This window comes from Sphaeramia orbicularis, chromosome 14 (assembly GCF_902148855.1).
Source record: "Sphaeramia orbicularis chromosome 14, fSphaOr1.1, whole genome shotgun sequence".
NCBI lineage: Eukaryota > Metazoa > Chordata > Actinopteri > Kurtiformes > Apogonidae > Sphaeramia > Sphaeramia orbicularis.
Genome location: NC_043970.1, coordinates 26682890 through 26701382, shown reverse-complemented (window position 1 = coordinate 26701382; position 18493 = coordinate 26682890). Strand labels below are relative to the sequence as shown.

The window sequence follows — 18493 nt, the reverse complement described above, 5'->3', positions numbered from 1 at the left end:
GCTGCAACTCGACCCATCAAACCTGCAACTGGAAGTCTTCTCTTCACAGTTGAAACTGAGACTTGCTATTTATTTATTGGATTTTAGTTAAAAGTTTTTATTTATTGAACTGTATTTATTGATTTGAGGATTTTACCAGCCCATATGTCTCTTAATATTTCCTTTACTGATTCTATGCATGTGAAAAAGCATAAATGAAGTGTCCATTTGAGGTGAGTAACATTGCGTGAACTCATCTGAAATACTGGGGCAGAAATACATATTGGTTTTATACACTGTTACCCAAAAACTTGGAACAATTTTAAAAAAAAATCTTTTTTCATGAACTGATTTTGACAATGTGATTTATTCTTGACAGATAAAGTATAAGTGGGACTCAGTATGTAATCATTGCTCCTGGTTAAAGGTGATTACTGATGTGTAGAAATAGGATTAAAAAGAGGAATGTATCTGAAAATAAAATTATTACAACTTAATGGGCAACAGTGTAAATAAGCCTACATGCATCTAGTCCATAGCTGTGAATTCCCTGGGTAGGACTACAGTAAAGATGTTTTGTACTTAGATTGAAGAATGATGATGCTTGGGGTGTCAAGCATATGGCCCGTGGACCAAAAGCGGCTCACCAAAGAGTTCAGTCTGGCCCACAGGATGAATTTGCAAAGTCCAAAATTTCATAGAAGACACTGACAGTAAAGAGTGTCTCATATGTTTACATGACATTTAAATAACTGAGTTGATCTACTCCTACATGTACAGACCAGTCGGACTGAGACATAACGAGGTGTTCTGTGCATGTGCTAGAGCTCTGCACCACATCCTGGCCTGGAAGTCAAACAGCATGAATATTATCTGCACAAAATTTTTTTAAAAAGTACATTATACTTGCAACGTTGTCCATTGCCGTGCCAGGTTGATGACTGGCAGTTCACTATTGTCTGTTGTTGTGGTCTGTGTCAGCGTAGGCTAACTAGCTCAAAGAGTGCATATCGCCACCTATTGTGACAAAGGCAACATGATTTCAGCAATAAATCGATTACATTCCTGCGCATTTAGACAAGGATAAAGACAACAGTCCAATTAAAGGATTTACTTGAGCTACAGTCATAGCTTAACTAAGGTGTGCATGCAAATGTACTGAGTCTTGCCAAGTTGTTTCGATCATAAAGTCAAATGCTATATTTTTCCATTCCAGATGACTGTTACTACATGTGTTGTGCCTTTGTAGATCAACTGTGATCTGTAAGTTGTGATACACATGTGTGAATGATAAGCTGAGGCATGATGTAGTTAAAAATGCACTAAACATTTCAGGTTGTTCATATTTTCAGGTTAGTCACATTTTCATTGCACTATTGTCATGTCTGCTGCAGTTTTATTCCATTATGCACCTCCTCACCTCATAACCATTACTGTATTGCACAACCGCCATTATTGTAAATAGGTTTGATTTAAGTCTTTTATATTCTATAATAGGTTATCTTGTTTGTTCTTATTCTATTTTTATCTTCTTTTTTTGGTGCATGACATTTAACATCTAGGTGAGAGAGAAACAGGATGTCAGTTCTCTGTATGTCCTGCACATGTTGAGAACTGACAATAAAAAACCTTTGAATCTTTTCTTTTTTCTGTTTAAGGATAGATTGTAAATCCAAGCATTTTCACACAGTAATTTTCCTTTTTTTTTTTTGCACCAAAAACAAAGACAAAAATGTGGAGCTGTCTTTTTTTTTTAGAGTAAGTTTTTTAGTAAGTTTTTTTTAGACTATATATACTAACTTAATGTCAACCTTGTTACTAACCCACCCGTTTTGGTTTGCCTGTTTTTTGTCTTCTTGTGCTGTATGCAAAGCTGCTGAATACTTGAATCTCCCTTGGGATTAATAAGGTATCTATCGATCGACCGACCGACCTACCTACCTCTCTCTCTCTCTCTCTCTCTCTCTCTCTATCTGTCTGTCTATCTATCTATCTATCTATCTATCTATCTATCTATCTATCTATCTATCTATCTATCTATCTATCTATCTATCTATCTATCTATCTATCTATCTATCTATCTATCTATCTTATAATACTGGAAGAGCTCACAATGTCTGTGTGTGTGTGTGTGTGTGTGTGTGTGTGTATCTGCATGGTTCTGTGAAATTGAGACATTTTTAACTGGCTGATTTGGTACCTACAGTTGAGAAATAGTCCCATCTCCAGATTAAATATCTTGGCAAGCTGATAGGACCAATATTTTTGGGAGATATTTTGGAATACAATAGCCTTGACCAGAAGTGCAGTACCACACTGCATGACGGGAAATGAAGTTAAAAACAGGAACAACACATTTCCTAACTTCAGTCCTTAACCCTATAATGCCAAATGTATCATATTTGATACATGAGTTTTGAACATGATCAGTGTCTACATGATCAGTGTGATTTTTTTTTTTTCTGGAAAAACCTGATATCAATGGCAAAAAACAAATCCTCCTATCTGAAAAATGCACTGTTTGGGAAATTTTTAAGCATCTTGCTTTGTCATGCACAAAGTGCTGTGTAAAATGTAATATAGCCCAACAACAATGCATTGGGTTTCATTACCCAGTATCATTCTGCAAGAAAACAGGCAGTTTTGTTTAATTTTCTCAACAAAGTACACTTTTCATATAGGAGGTTCTGTTTTTTGGCCATCAATATATACAACTAGAAGCACTCGGAGAGCGCAGACCTCTGCCAAGGCTGATCAGTGCCCCCCCCCCCCGTGGGCCCCCCCACCCCCGATCACCACCAAAATGTAATCATTTCTTCCTTATCCCATTTCCAACAAACCCTGAAAATTTCATCCAAATCTGTCCATAACTTTTTGAGTTATGTTGCACACTAACGGACAGACAAACAAACAAACAAACAAACAAACAAACAAACAGACAAACAAACAAACCCTGGCAAAAACATAACCTCCTTGGCGGAGGTAACAAACCCTGGCAAAAACATAACCTCCTTGGCGGAGGTAACTAGATACAATGCAATACATGGATAATCCACAAGGGGGGAGGAATTCGTTCACCTAAGGCCTTTCCAGTGACACGACAAGATTGTCATTAATAAGGAAGGAGGAAGAACTTTGTCAGTTTTGAAAAGGAATTACCAATTTGTTAGACATGTTTGTGTTATATTATGGTTTTTTTTTTTGTTGTTGTTGTTTTTTTTTGTTCAAACATAATATTTGAGCATTGAGACTCAATGTATCAAATATGCTACAAAACTGAAAGTCATACATAGAAATTGATATTTGGAAAAAAAAAAATGTATGGGTTGTTCAGAAGGACCAATAAAGGCTCCAGTTTCAAAGAACTGGAATTCTCTGTCAATGATTTAATGGTTCAGGCTTTACAGGGCTGTGGGTCCCCATGGGTCAACGCACTAGTTTTATATATATATATATATTATATTATATATTATATTATTATTATATTATTATTATATATATATATATAATTCCTAAAATGCTGTTATTTTACAGATCTGGCCTTTTTGTGGCTTCTGAACTAAACTGAGTCTGACCCTCCTGCTGTTACTAATGAAATGGTGGTGGGATTCAAATGCAGTGGGACACCTAAACATGAGGAGGACCCCTGATGCTGAGGAGCACCCTAAAAGATCAGACACCTCCTGAACAGATTAAACTGCTTGAGACCATGTCCGTGTGAAGACGTAATCTCAGACCTGCAGAGCTGTGATCCGAGGGGGTCGTGGGGGTCTACAGTTATTAAGTGATGGGTGTGGTTGGAATTAGCTTCATGCCCGGATTTGAGGATCCTTCTGCAAGCGCACAGCCTACCGCGTGATTCGGCAGTCTGTTTCTGAATGATGATATTCAGAAGAGAGAGAGAGAGAGAAGAGAAGAGAGAAAAAAAAGCAGGAACAGTGTGTGTAAGTGACCAGGCCCACGATCATTGCACTGGAAGAAAGCCTGCACATCCACTCCACACCGATGGGCTGATCTGTTTTTGCAGCGCATTCGCTCTGATTCCAGTCCGTGTGTAAGAGGCACTTTGCACATTTTCCTCAGTATTTCGCTGTCCTGATGAAGTGTCGGCAGAGGGAGGAGGAACCCACAGAGAGGAAGGAAACGGGGACAACGTCACGATAAGCAGAATCGGAGTAAAAAACGGACTGAATAGTGTTTAATGGACAATCCTTGATGCGTCCTGGAAAGCCAGACTGGAGCTGATGGTGTTTATTTGCGACGCACAGGAAGCCAAACCATGTTTTTGTTGACTTGTCGGGCGTGAAAAAAGAAAAAAGGGCCAAAAGGAAACGGCAAAAACCCGAGCAGAAGCTGAATTCATCTTTTTCAGGAGCTCCACTGAAGCAGAGAAATGGAAATTTGTGTAGCCCTCCTACGTTTGGCTGTTTACTGAAGGATTTGGAAACAGCCTCATCGTGACACCCGGAGCTTTAAGTGGATTTTCTGATTCCCATCTCCCCTCCGCATCTCATTTTTATTTATTTATTTATTTTTTATTTATTTGTTGTTTTTTTTATATATATGAGAGAAAAAGACATATAGTTAATCTTCCACGGGATTCTGGGGACGGTGCTTTCATTTTTTTTTTCTACCACAGAAAAAGGAGCAAAATCATCGGCAGAATTAACAGGTAGCCACCCATTACCAAAGGCTGTGACAGCAGCTGTAGGCCGGTCTGTTGAGTCTAATACGGTTTGTCCATGGGTGAATGCCTGTCCATGGCATCATTTCGACAACATAAATTAAGCTACATCCGCATTTTAGGAGCTCAGTGTCTGAAACAAGATGTGGGTAAGGCCTCCTCCTGCCTCTATGTGCAGATCAATATGTGATGTATGCTGCGTTCAAGGGGCTTGTCCTCCTATTGAATGCACTGGGGATCCGCAAATCCTCCAGACACTGACATTAAACCCAAATGTAGAATCATCTAGACTTTTTAATTCGCTTTGAGAGACGCTTTCTCTTTGCTGCGGCTTGTGCTTTTTTTTTTTTTTTTTTTTTTCTTCTTTATTGCGGAACTGTGTTAGTGTAACCCTCCCAGCCCAGGCCTGCATGTGTAAACCTGACAGTGAGCACTGCCACAGTTTCTTTGACATAAGTCTCTATTGGCTCTGCATTCTCCTCCAGCTGCAGATGTGGCCATGCCATGTTAGTGTTATTACAGATTCACACCCATAGCTTTTGGCTTTATATCTGTTGTGGTGTAAATGATGCTCTCAGTGGACATTTAACACCGTCTGTGGTTTATTTTACTGTCCCTTTTACTCATTTGCATCCCTCAGAAGATAGCTGACTATCTACCAGGAGGTCATGCAAGGCAGGGTTACTAATACACCCCTGCAGAAGCTGTTTTGTGCTAATCTAATTGTACTAATTGCATCAAAAATCTTGTTTCGTTATGTTCATCTTGTTGTAAAGAAATCAAACACTGGTGACATCATGATGTTGCCTCAGCTAAGGTTATGGGACAATCTCTGCCCCATAGATTATTAAGTATGCTATTAAAAACACATAACTGAGCCTCGTTGTTGCACCGATGGATAAGGTCTTTGTAACCCACATATAGCACCAGGCAACATTAAATTTACAATAAACAAAAACCTAACACAAGTTGTAGAAAATGTATAACTATATGTCTGGAAAATTAAGCGCCCAGCACCTGGTTGTGAACCCTATCCCCTTACCGAAAGGGGATCACAAAGTGTAACTAGTGGGTTTGTTCTTCTTATGGACTACAGATTATTTAAAGACCTTTATTTTGCAGGTGTGTAGAAGACTAAAAGACTAAAAGCAACAGTGAGAATTGAATGAACTGAAATAGAAATAAAAGTTACACTTGACAAAAGCATGAAACTACCTAAAAACAAGAGTGAAAGCTGCAACACAAGCAATAACTAAATAGAAATGCAGATAAAACCAGTTTTGCTTTTGTTTTCCCCCTGTGGTTGCTGTTCCACTTTGCCCATAAAAGGATCTGGATGAAAATGCTGTTAAAACAGTCTTATTTCATCCTACTTTTTCAGCTTTGATAAGTCAAAACTTGCTATGTACTATCAGAAAAACTAAAACAAAATTAAAATGAAACTGAAACTGGTCAATTCCTCAAAATACTATCTAAACTAAAACACTTGTAAAGTGAGCTGAAAGACTGCATAAAAATGTCAAATGTACAATACCTCTAGCTCAAATATCAATCACACACATTAGCCTTTTTATTTGTGTGTAATCAATGTATGTAAAAGTTTAGAAAAATGCTTTCATTTGCATTGTGATCCTGCCTTGAGGTCACAAATGTATGTGATGTGAACTAGAATATTAAGAGGTAAAATCTGCATGTAGGTAACTTTCATCAGGGAGTCCATACCCTGTGTCTTTTTCATTCTCCAACATACTCTGTTCATGGGCTTGACAACAGACGACAAAAACATGCATCTGAGCATCTGGCTGGGCCTATCCAGCCCTGAGCGCTGATGCATCACCCCCTCAGCTCCTCATTGGCTAAATGAGCAGCTGTGCCAGGAGACTGAGACCCATCATCCACCCCTTTTGGCTTCCATTAGTGCCGTGTGATCCATCTGGTCGCAGGTCCCCCCAGGGAACAGTGACCTACTGTAGCTAATTGCTCTTCCTCACAGTGTGTACTGTATGCATGTTTGCTGTGGAGTGTTATCATGAATTTAAATTGCTTCACAAATGCAAATACAAGCTCACTGTTTGGGAAGCTGTGTGAATGTGTAAGTGTACTGCTATTAGAAACAGGAAATGCTGCTTCCTACTGAAAGCATAATGTGATACAGTGTGTGTGACCCCAGATGGCTCACAGCTAAAGGAAACATCTAGATCGTGTGGTTTAGAAAACTGGCCTCCTGCTATTACTGGACATGTTTACCTTTTGTATTCATTTTGATTTAGCGTCTCAGATGACAGCTCTGGGTTGTGCCTGAGCGTTCAGTGTGTAACAGGTTGTGTCTGCTTTTAAGCCAATGTTCACTCAGTGTCTCTGCTGCTCGGTTGTGACGCTGCTCAATAGCAGCTTAGTCATTACAGATTATTTTCCTCAGTTTAACAAGGCGAGGCCATAAACAGATTACAGGGTTATTTCTCACTGTGTAGCTTCAGTAACCCTTAGAGATTAAAATGTGTGTTTTAATTTTGTTATTTCTCTGCTAAATCCAGAACAAACACTATTTTAAGTAAGTTATTTTGCTCAATTGATTCCATTTTATGATGAGAGCATCCCTCTGGATTACTGGATTATTAAAGCATGAAAAACATTTACAGTATACCCAAATCCAACGCAGAGTCAGTAACATACATCCGCATTCATTTGACTAATGTTCATGTCGCATTTTATGTAAATGAGTGTCTGATATTTTCACCAACAGGTGACAGCGCAGACAGATCAACATGAGTGAGCTGGAGCAGCTTCGTCAAGAGGCCGAGCAACTTAGGAACCAGATAAGAGTAAGTTGAGCATTTTTTGTTGAATTCAGTCAAATAATTCAATCTCCAAATCGTGACTTTTTGTTCTTCTTGTGATTTCATGTGCATCAGGATGCTAGAAAAGCATGTGGAGATTCAACTCTGACACAGGTGAGTGTCGTGGTTAGATGCACCTAGATTTCATAATCATGCTTTTTTTTCTTAATTTCTCTTCGAAGTGTTGTGTTCTTGGTTTAATAAATGTCAATAAATCTGATGCTACCAAATTATGTAGTAATACGGTACATTTTTAGGTCTAACAGCAGTAGAATTTTCTCCTTGTAAATGTGACATTGATCTAGTGCAACAGGTTCCAGATATTATTTTTGTCACTTATTTGTGGTCTTTATAAATTAATTTTACACAATTCTGACCAAAAATGACATTGTTCAGTCACTGATAATGTTTTGATTCCAAATTGTCCTGTTTTTGAGGAATGACATAATGGAGCATCTGATCAGACACAGTGTAAATGTATATAAACCCATTTGTGAACGACCACTCTACCTAGATAACAGCTGGTCTGGATCCTGTGGGGCGGATTCAGATGAGGACGAGACGCACACTTCGTGGTCACCTCGCTAAGATCTATGCCATGCACTGGGGTTCAGACTCGAGGTGAGATCATAATGAAATGTTTTAGGTTTTGATATTTCTGTGGTCATGTTCAACTCATTCTTTAATCATCATCCTAATCTGTCTTCAGCTTTTTAGGCTTATTGGACACAAGTAAAAATAGAAATTACATAAAAGAAAATATTCCAGATAAACTGTCCAGAATAGTGTTGACATTATGCAGTGTGTAAATGTCAGAACACATGATTCTGTTGCTGTATCTTTTCTTAAAATGGAGTAAAATGTGAACTTTTTTGTGGTATATTTGCACATGTTATTTCATGATTTGATTAAAAAACTAAACATTTTTACATGTACACTAATGTGCCATTTTTTTTATTCTGAAAAAGACAATATTCCAGATAAGCTGTTTACATGGCCCAGTCCTCTAATATTCCCGTCTATATTCAGCCTTTCATATCCCACTGAAAAATTAATTCTTTCCAATGTTTTCCACCTGTGTAAGATGTCCTACTGTGTGAGCTCAACCTCCCTCTGTTATTCCTTCAAACACCTTCTGGAAAGTGGTTGTGTTTTGATATTTGCTCATATCTATATGTATCTCCATGTTGACATCCTCTGTCATAAACTATAACAGTAGGTGTGTTTCGCTGTTTGACCATAAATTGATTGGATTTTTCTTTGGAGAATCCAGAGATCTCTACTCCAGCTGATCATAAACATGGGTCATGTGTTGCAAACTGCAGTAGAACACAGTAATACTGGACTGGCATATCCCACATATGTGAAACAGAACATACTCCTTTCAGAAAAGGGACGATTTTGGAATATCTAAGTAGAATGACAGCTTTCTAATTCTGAATATTGTCAAATTCAGAATAATTGTGGAAGACTCATGTGCATATGAACACACTCAGTGATGCTGTTCTGCTAAATGAACCTAAGTACAAGTAAATCGTAAATGGGAGAAAAACAAAAGACTAAAAAATGCCTAAAAAATCTGAACTTTGACCTGCTTTTCCCAAAATGTAACCACATCTATTCTGGGTCACTGTCATTCTATAAACCCAATTTGGTATGAATTCAACCAATAGTTTTGCTCCTACAGACATTTGAAATTTCACCCATTATAAGTAAATGGGAAAAAAAGATGTAAAAAATTCATATAAAATTGCAACTTTGACCTACTGTTCCCAAAATGTAATCAAATCTATTCTGAGTTACTGGCAATCTATAAACTCAATTTGGTATGAATTGAAGTGATAGTTTTGCTGCTAGAGTGTTAACAAACAAACAAACTGAACCAAAAACAATACCCCTTGCCTCTCCTTCAGGGGGTGGGGTAAATATACCAAACATCTGTACATGTGGCACAATACTATAGTATGTCAACTGTATGCTTTTGTACACTTATGGCCTATCTTAGAAATGCCAGGACCCCCCATCTTTAAGCTGAAACATAGAGGAGAAGTGTCACTTTCTACTGTTGTACAGTACAATATGCAGACACACAGATGGATCATATTCACTATGACAAACCCAATAAGGAATGACTCTGTGGTGCTCAGTGACGCTATTCTTCTATTTCATATGGTGTTTTGAATAGTCTATGAAATCTTGTCACAGGTTTCTCACTTTTTGCCTGTGTGCCCAGTCAATGAGGAAATAAATGTCAAAAATGAGAATCAGCAGCATTTAATTCATTTAAAACTTCTGTAAAAATTACTATCGATTAGAGGTGAGAGAGGAAAGCCAGAATATGAAAACGCACACCTTCCCTCAGCAGCTCTCTCCTCTTGATCCAAATCTAAAGACTTAAAATGCCGTTGATTAGCCAAAATCTGCATCACATGGTAGATTTTCCACAGCCCGAAAACACAGGAAAAGAATAAATGCAGAGGTCTCATGTCCTCTTATGCTGAAAGGTAATTATTAAATTTTTGCCCAGTGATGCTAAAAAACTGTCAAGCACTGCAGCTTTAAATGCAACTAAAGGTTCAAATGCTTGAACGTTTTTCTCTGCAGGCTGCTGGTTAGTGCTTCTCAAGATGGAAAACTGATCATCTGGGACAGCTACACCACTAACAAGGTAAAGATGAACAGTCACACTTGGTTTCCATCATTTTCCTGAAGAAGCTGACTCATAACGTAAACATAACAGCCTCATTTACATCGCTGCAATACTTTATCCTTATGTTTTCACTAGTATTCATATACATATCTCAGTGTTGATTCTGATTTAGTTTGAGTGCTTTGGCGCCATCTTCACCACCTGTTTCTCCACCTCCAGATACATGCGATCCCCCTGCGCTCCTCCTGGGTTATGACCTGTGCATACGCCCCTTCTGGCAACTATGTGGCCTGCGGAGGCCTCGACAACATCTGCTCCATCTACTGCTTAAAGACACGCGAAGGCAATGTCAGGGTCAGCAGGGAACTACCTGGGCACACAGGTGAGAGCAGCCCACAGTCTGCCATCGCTGTCTGCATTTCCCTCCGTCTGTTAGCGAACTGCAGAGGCTTTTCAGAGCGTGCAGCAGTCGCCTGCCTCATGGGAAAGCTCCGGTCCCAAACCTCTAAACAATAAAGATTTCATTTACATGGTTAATTAATCGCAGGGCAGCACAGTCGTAATGACTTGAGATATCAACTCCAGTCTGTCAACCTCCTATTTGCAAAAGTGTAGCATTCTGCTGCAGATTTAAAGCTGATTTTAACAGAATCTTGACTCATTTTGCAGATTTGTGGCACTGATATGTAGTTTCTTTCAACAGAGTCAAGAGAGTTTAATATAAATTTAATAAAGTTTAATACATTTGGACTCATCAGTGTTAAAATGGAATAAATGAGCTAAATCTTAGGAATAAAATCCAATTTTGATAAGTGTCTAGCAAAACTGATTGTTAGTAGATGAAGTGATAGAGAATGAGTTGTGTTTTAGTCAAGTATGCTATAGATATAATTAGCACCAATGGAAAGAAGGATTGAATGTTGTTAATAAGTATAACTTTTACACTTATCAAGTAGTCTGACGCACAGGAAGTAGTTTGCGGGAATAAACCTTACATTAGATGACTATTTCAGCTGCTTTTCTACGCCCCTTTGTCTCAAAATGAAACAACCGCAACAACCTCTTGTTGGATCTTATCTGCAAGGATTTAATGTTTTTAATGCCTGGGTTCATGGGCAAATGTCCACATTCCTCTCTGGCACTAATTTGCCAAAGTACTGTTGCTGCAACCTTAGTCAAGCCCAAGATTTTTGTGATTTAGTTAAAATATTACAAAATATTTTTAAAAGCCATGGAGTTTTCTTCTCCTGTTCCAGAATTACCACCGGTCTATAATTTAATCTGCCTCATTGATAAGATATGCTAAGTCTTACATACTCAGTTGATACTGATAAGATAAAGTGGAAATCAATTCACAAAAGGGCTGGTTGGCAAATGTTCTAAACATATATAAACATATATGATGAATTGTTATTACATATATACGTAGATTATGTACATTTATTTGATAAAGAATTATAAATATTACACTAAAAAGAATGTGAAAAGTGAATATATCGTACAGCACAGACTGTTTTAAAGTAGAACTGAGGATCAGAGACAAATATTTCCTTTAAATGATCATTAACATCCTATTTTGAACTAATAAACTATTTCCAAATAGCCTTTTTGTCTTAACTGTTCTTTACTAGTGATGCAAATTTGATATAGTTTCACAACTTGGAAACATTTTGAGTGTTGACCAGTGACATAGGTTCAGCCATTATTTGAAGAGAGATGACCTTCTTCAAGAAACGCATAATTTTGCTCATTCATTCATTCATTTTCCAAACTGCTTAGTCCTCAAGAGGGTCCTTTGGGGGTTCTAGAGCCTATCCCAGCTACCAATGGGTAAAGGCGCTGTACACCCTGGTCGTGTCACCAGTTCATCACAGGGCTGACATACAGTCGCGGAAAAAATTATTAGACCACCCTTGTTTTCATCCATTTCTTGTTCATTTTAATGCCTGTTACAAATAAAGGTACATTTGTTTGGACAAATATAATGATAACAACAAAAATAGCTCATAATAGTTTAATTTCAGAGCTCATATCTAGCCATTTTCCATGGTTTTCTTGATAATAACTAAAATCACTTCAGTTCTTACATCAATATCTATGGCACTGTACTGACAAAAACAGTGCTTTTAGGCATTCCATGTTTTCTTTTCTGTCTGTTTTAGTCACATGATACACACAGGAGTTAGTACTTGATTGCATAACCATTGTTTTTGAGGACTTTTGATGGTCTAATAATTTTTTCCGCGACTGTATACATACACACAACCATTCACTGTCACATTCACACCTATGGGTGATTTAGACCAATTAACCATTTAAGGTGGAAGCAAAGTCCACACATAGGTCCACGTCAGCTGACACTGGAACTGAACCCAGGACCTTTTTGCTGTGACAGTGCTAACAACTGCACCACCGTGCCACCCGATTCTGCATGCATTGCCTTATTAATATACAGACAATGACAACCACTTCCACATTGGGATCTCATCTAAAGCTCTGTACTTTCGGCCTCTCTCTCAGGTTACCTGTCATGTTGCCGTTTCATTGACGACAATCAAATCATCACAAGTTCCGGAGACACCACATGGTGAGTCGCAAAGACCAAAACTCTTGGAAAAGTGCAGCACAAACATCTCTCCACAAGCTGATAGTGGTTTAACCCTAACCTTTCTGCCCCAGTGCACTGTGGGACATCGAGACGAGTCAGCAGACTACGGTTTTCTCGGGCCACACCGGCGACGTCATGAGTCTGTCCCTGTCACCTGACCTTCGCACCTTTGTGTCTGGAGCCTGCGACGCCTCGGTCAAACTGTGGGACATCAGGGACAGCATGTGCCGGCAGACCTTCACCGGGCACGAGTCCGACATCAACGCCATCTGTGTGAGTGTGCTGCGTCAATAGTTTTACTTGTATACCAGTAGTTGTAATTTTGCTTTTAATTTGAAGAATTGATAAGTTGCTGTTGAGTTTTTAATTGGCTTTTAGTACCAGTTTATAAAATGTTGACTGAAAGAGGTCAGAACATCAAATATGACTAGAAAAGCATATTTGAATTTACTCTAAGCTTTAATGAACATCATGATCAGTAAGTTAAATGTAAGAAAATACTTGATTTTCACTGAAAAAATGCAAAATGCAGAGGATGTTTATTATGGTCATGAACAGGGTTAACGTGAAAACTAAGCTGCATTTCGGTGCCGTTCTATTTATATTGCATTATTCATTGTAGTTTGTCTTTAGTTTTGTGCCTTTGAAAACACTTTTTATTGCATTTGTTTTGACAGAATGATTTTTGCCACTGCCAGCTTTAGTTTTAGTCCCTGTTTTTGATAATAACTGTGACAGAAGGAAACAGGTTTTTATATTTGACATATTGTCGGTGTGTGTTAAATCTTTACAAAGTCCCACATGTTATAGTGTCTAATGCACCATGAAGAGAGCAGCTCAGGATTTATCTTTGTGACGTCACACACTGTCTTGTCTTCAGCTTTGGGAGGGATTTAAAGTCAGAACATACTAGAGGATTAACAAGATTATCAATTAACACCATATTTGGACATGCTGACATATAGACACAATCTGGACTGAGGCATGATGTTGACAGTGTTAGGAGTGGACTGGTTTGATTTGGACAAACTAAAAAACCAGCAGTTTTCATTTCGAAGACTTTATAGTAATCTTTAATCATTAACCTTTACCTGTTTCGTCTGGTTTCCTCTTCATTTTATGTTTGTTCCATTCCCTCCTTTTCCTCCTCAGTTCTTTCCAAATGGCAGCGCCTTTGCCACAGGCTCCGACGACGCCACCTGCAGGCTGTTCGACCTTCGTGCAGACCAGGAGCTCAGCCTTTACTGCCATGACAACATCATCTGTGGCATCACCTCTGTGGCTTTCTCACGCTCCGGCCGTTTGCTGCTGGCTGGTTACGATGACTTTAACTGCAACATTTGGGACGCCATGAAGGGAGACAGAGCAGGTGGGTGGAACAGACCAAACTGCTTTACAGATGTGTTTACAGATGTTCAGGTGATCCAGCTCCAAACCTCCAAAAAAAACTCAGCTGAAGGACAAAAAGGCTGTTGCAAATGATGAAAAATAAATGTCCCTGAAAATATAAGCAATACAGAGAACAACAGTGGAAAAAAAAAAGTCAGAGGCTACACATTAAAAACTGTTTATTTTCCTACACCCATGCATTTCAATTCCAGGTTTCATCAGGCAAAGTAATCCGTTGTCTTATTGTTAATAAGACGTTCTTGTTTTTCTTTGTAAGACTGCATCAGTGTAGTTATACATCACAGTTTAACTATATCACAGTTGACAGTGATAAACAATTATTAAGAATCACGATGAGTCTTAAATGAATGAAAACAGGAGCGTTGTCGATGACTGAACAAACATGTCATCAATGTAATGGTTATATATGTTGTCATGTTAGAGTTTATTTTGAGTCTGAATTATGAAGGAAATAATTAACAAAATGATAAAAAATAAGGAAATAAAACAGCACTTCCTTTTGAGTGACATAAATGAGAGATACTTAAAGGGGTCATATTTTGCTAAGCCCACTTTTATTAGTCTTTGGTTCATTTATTTGTATATTTGGCCCCTAATAGTTCAAAAAGTTTGAATTTGAACCCTCCAGGTGCTGCAAAGCTATCTTTATATTCATTTTTTTCATTTTTTTGGCAAAAATCAAGTGGATTTCTACAACCCGTTTTAATTCCTGCTTAATTTGTTATGTCTATAACTAGTTACGTCACAACATTTGCACATATAAGGTCAAGACTTCCTACGAACATTTCTCTGAGTATGACATAATTGTTTGTCAGAAACAGTGGTTGTAGTCCATACTAAAAATATGTCCAGACTTTGAGCCGATTATCTAAAATGTTCAGTTATCAGGAACAGAGCAGCACAGCCAACAACCTGGAGGGGGTGGGGTGTGAAGTGTCTTGTTTGCATTTAAAGGGCCAGCGCTCAAAATGACCTTTCTGGTGTCATTACTCAGAAATAGGGTTGAAGATGGACCTGTGGAGTTGAATTAATGAAGAATTCAGACCCAAGCATAGCATTTACAGTTTAAGTAGACCACAAGGAAATGTTTTAAAATGCATAATTCCATTTAAAAAAGCAAAATATCACTCCTTTAAACACAACACTGAAACTCAGGTCTGAGCTTAAGCTGCAGCAGCACTTTAATGTGACATCATCTGAACTTGATGCAGTAAACATCCATGGTAGAAACGACAATGTCATGTGAAGTTAGCTTCACACTCTTATGTTTGTTTGTTTTATTTAACACATCTTACCACCTATAACTTTCAAAGACTTTAAGATGCAGCTGATGGTTTCAGTAGAAGCTGGCACTCTGAGTTTGCTCCGAGATGATTTGGTCAAACCACGGTTTTTTGTAGGTCAAAAAAAAAAACAAAACAGCATCTCCACCTCATTGTCAGTGTAAATGTAACCTCTTTTTAAGGTACAATCCTAAAGTAGAACTCAGGAAATTGAAAGAGGTGGAGGCTATGACTCAGGAGGTGGAACAGGTCCTGTACAAACTGCAAGGTTGACAGTTTGATGCCTAATTCCTTCCATTAATATGCCAACATCCCTTTGGACAAGACTCTCAAGGACTAATTGCACCCAAGGCAGCTCTGATGCCATTTTAGGAACCAGTACAGTAGAAAAACGCTATTCAAATGCAGTCCATTTACTGTTTAGTTCGGTTTTGGTTGATGTAAAACTCCTTGTATTGTTTTTTGCCTGGAGTTGGTGGATGAATATATATGTGAAGCTCCTGTCAAAAACAAATCAGATCAGTAAATATCATATGTAATTAGAAACTAGATTTGAAGAACTGACCTAATTGCTATATTTATCTTAACATTACAATGTTTGTTCACTCTTTACAGCAGGATTTTTAGTTCATAAAAATGCCTGCTTAGACTGTGCAGCCTTTTTTCTAGTTCTCAGAGTAATAAATGACACTGCCGCTGAGTGTGGCTTTAAGAAGCAGAAACACTTTAAAGTAACAAATCCTCCTTTGTTTCACCCTCGTTCCTCCTGCAGGAGTCCTGGCAGGCCATGACAATCGTGTGAGCTGTCTGGGCGTGACGGATGACGGCATGGCTGTGAGCACCGGGTCCTGGGACAGCTTCCTTAAGATCTGGAACTGACTCGTTTCATGAACCATGCACATAAACAGCAAACACACACCTCCATCAGACACTGTTCACATTTCAGGACACAGTTTGCACCCTGTATTCACACTGTATGTAAGATCCGACAGGCAAACTGCGACATTGTACTGTACATAATAATAATATAAGACTTAGAACTGAGTTTACACACACGCGCGCACACCATACACGCAATCCAAGGCAACACAAAACCCGTACACACACACCCACACTACCTACAGCTGATCTATGTGCACAGCCGCAAGATTACAGTCACACGCAAACACACGTTTAATCTGTAAAATGTCAAAATGTGACCAAATGCAGTTGAATCTTCAGCTCCTCAAATGAAAAACACAAATACCACCGTTACCCGAAGCCTTTTAACACGTCTAACACGCTCATTTACACAAACACACACACACTTTTTCCTGAGAGACACCGCTTCTCGAGTTAAGCAGGGGAGAAGAAGTTATTGGACAATTCTGTCTTTGTTTACAATGAAGTCTAAAATGCACTTCAGACCAATTTTTTCTGTACTATTTTCATCTCACACATTTCTCTGCGATTGTAATGTGAAGGAAGAGCGGGTGTGGAAGAGAGTAACACTGAAAATAATCACTGACAGGCAGGACGGACCGACGAGTCCAAGGAAAACACCAACTCTGATTTTCAACTGGCTCAAAACATGGCATCATGTTTTTATAGATATCTGCACCCACGTACAGTACATCTCTTTGGGAATTTTTGTTTATTCAATTTTTTTGTACACTTACTTTATTCATGTTCTCCCTGTGTGCCTCAGATACACTTTAATGATTATCAATAGAGGATATTGATATTATTAAATTAACTCAAAAAACCTGAAATTCAAGAGGTGAGTGAAAAATAAAAGCATTATAAAACACATCTTACTAAAGCAGGAGCCAGTGTTCATACTTTGACTTTGTCAATATGTAATCGGGACATTATGATGGTTTAATTGTACATAATATTAATAAAACACACAGACTCTCCTGCCAACTATTGTGGTTTCTTTTGAAAACTTCTGAAACATTTGGAAATATACACTTTACACACTTTAATGATAAACTAAGTGAATATCAACACACATTTTGGTGATTTTTAGCCAGTGATGGGCTTTGTTATATTCTGATTATGAGTAGAAATTTAGTGCGTTTGTTATTAGAAACAAAATTCAAGCAAACCAAAATCCAGAGATATGCAGCACTATGCAAAAGTCTTGGGTCGCCTTTAGGCTTGTTGTTTCTGCAGGGTCGAAATGAGTACTTATTTTATTTCTGTGTCTATATGTCAGATTCAACAAGAAAATACTGTGTACAGTGTTAAAAAGACACAAAAATATAAACTAAATAGCTTCTACAGGCTAAAGTCAGCCTTTAATATAACCTACATTCCCCAAACCACAAGAAACACTGGACAGTCAACACAGTGAATCTCATACTGTTTGAATGAAAGAGTTTAAACCATGTTAAGTGCATGTTGAGGTCAGTAAATACTTTGGTTTGTATAAGTTATATTTTCCCCTGAAACTTCTGCTTAATGTTGCACATATTTCTTGTATGCCCTGGTTGTATCTTAATACAGAAAATGAGAACTGCATATGAGTGGTTATTGTAACTTTGCTAAAACCACAGACCTAATAGTGGTCTAAGGCTACACAGTACTGTAATACTGGAATTAATGTACAGATATGTAATGTAAGGTTAATACAGCTTATTCTTGTGCACCATAGACTTCCCTTGTTGTCCAAAAGCAAAAACAAGCCACATCTGTACACTGGATGACATGTATCTCAAATAAACTGGATATATTTTCAGTTGAACCTATATCCACAGATATCCTGCTGTAAATGTTTCCTAAAGCAGATGAACTGAACTGAAAATGTGTAGAAATCCTCAACTAATAGTGTACTCTAAAGAACACCGTTCTACAATGTTTTCAGAAATTGGTAAACAAAAAGTAAAAGTGAACTACTGTTAATTTTTTCCAGTGAGAACAAATACACTTGAGGCTTCAGGGTGTTGTTGGTTTTGGTATTTGATGATGACAAGAAAACATAAAAAAAAAAAAAAAAAGCCTCATTCTTCAGGAAATTTTGGAAATAGCTTAAGGAGTTCATTAGAGTTTGTTATTTCA

At 38.1% G+C, this 18493-nt stretch overlaps 1 protein-coding gene across 1 annotated transcript; it reads left to right on the top strand.

Moving 5' to 3' along the window:
* Positions 1–3909: 3909 nt before the first annotated feature.
* gnb2 (guanine nucleotide binding protein (G protein), beta polypeptide 2) lies at positions 3910–18183 on the top strand. The gene is made up of 10 exons (XM_030154419.1): positions 3910–4651; positions 7407–7485; positions 7576–7614; positions 8015–8121; positions 10105–10168; positions 10370–10532; positions 12671–12737; positions 12830–13031; positions 13911–14127; positions 16224–18183. The coding sequence occupies exons 2-10, from the start codon at positions 7429–7431 to the stop codon at positions 16328–16330; spliced, it is 1023 nt and encodes a 340-aa protein (XP_030010279.1). The 5' UTR covers positions 3910–4651; positions 7407–7428; the 3' UTR covers positions 16331–18183.
* Positions 18184–18493: the final 310 nt, after the last annotated feature.

What these genes read in the sequence shown, in the direction of transcription:
- gnb2 (XM_030154419.1), top strand. Translation starts at nt 7,429, where the DNA reads ATGAGTGAGCTGGAGCAGCTTCGTCAAGAGGCCGAGCAACTTAGGAAC. An exon ending in GAGATTCAACTCTGACACAG is followed by an intron (nt 7,615 to 8,014) that starts GTGAGTGTCGTG and finishes CACTCTACCTAG; the next exon opens with ATAACAGCTGGTCTGGATCC. An exon ending in GGAACTACCTGGGCACACAG is followed by an intron (nt 10,533 to 12,670) that starts GTGAGAGCAGCC and finishes CCTCTCTCTCAG; the next exon opens with GTTACCTGTCATGTTGCCGT.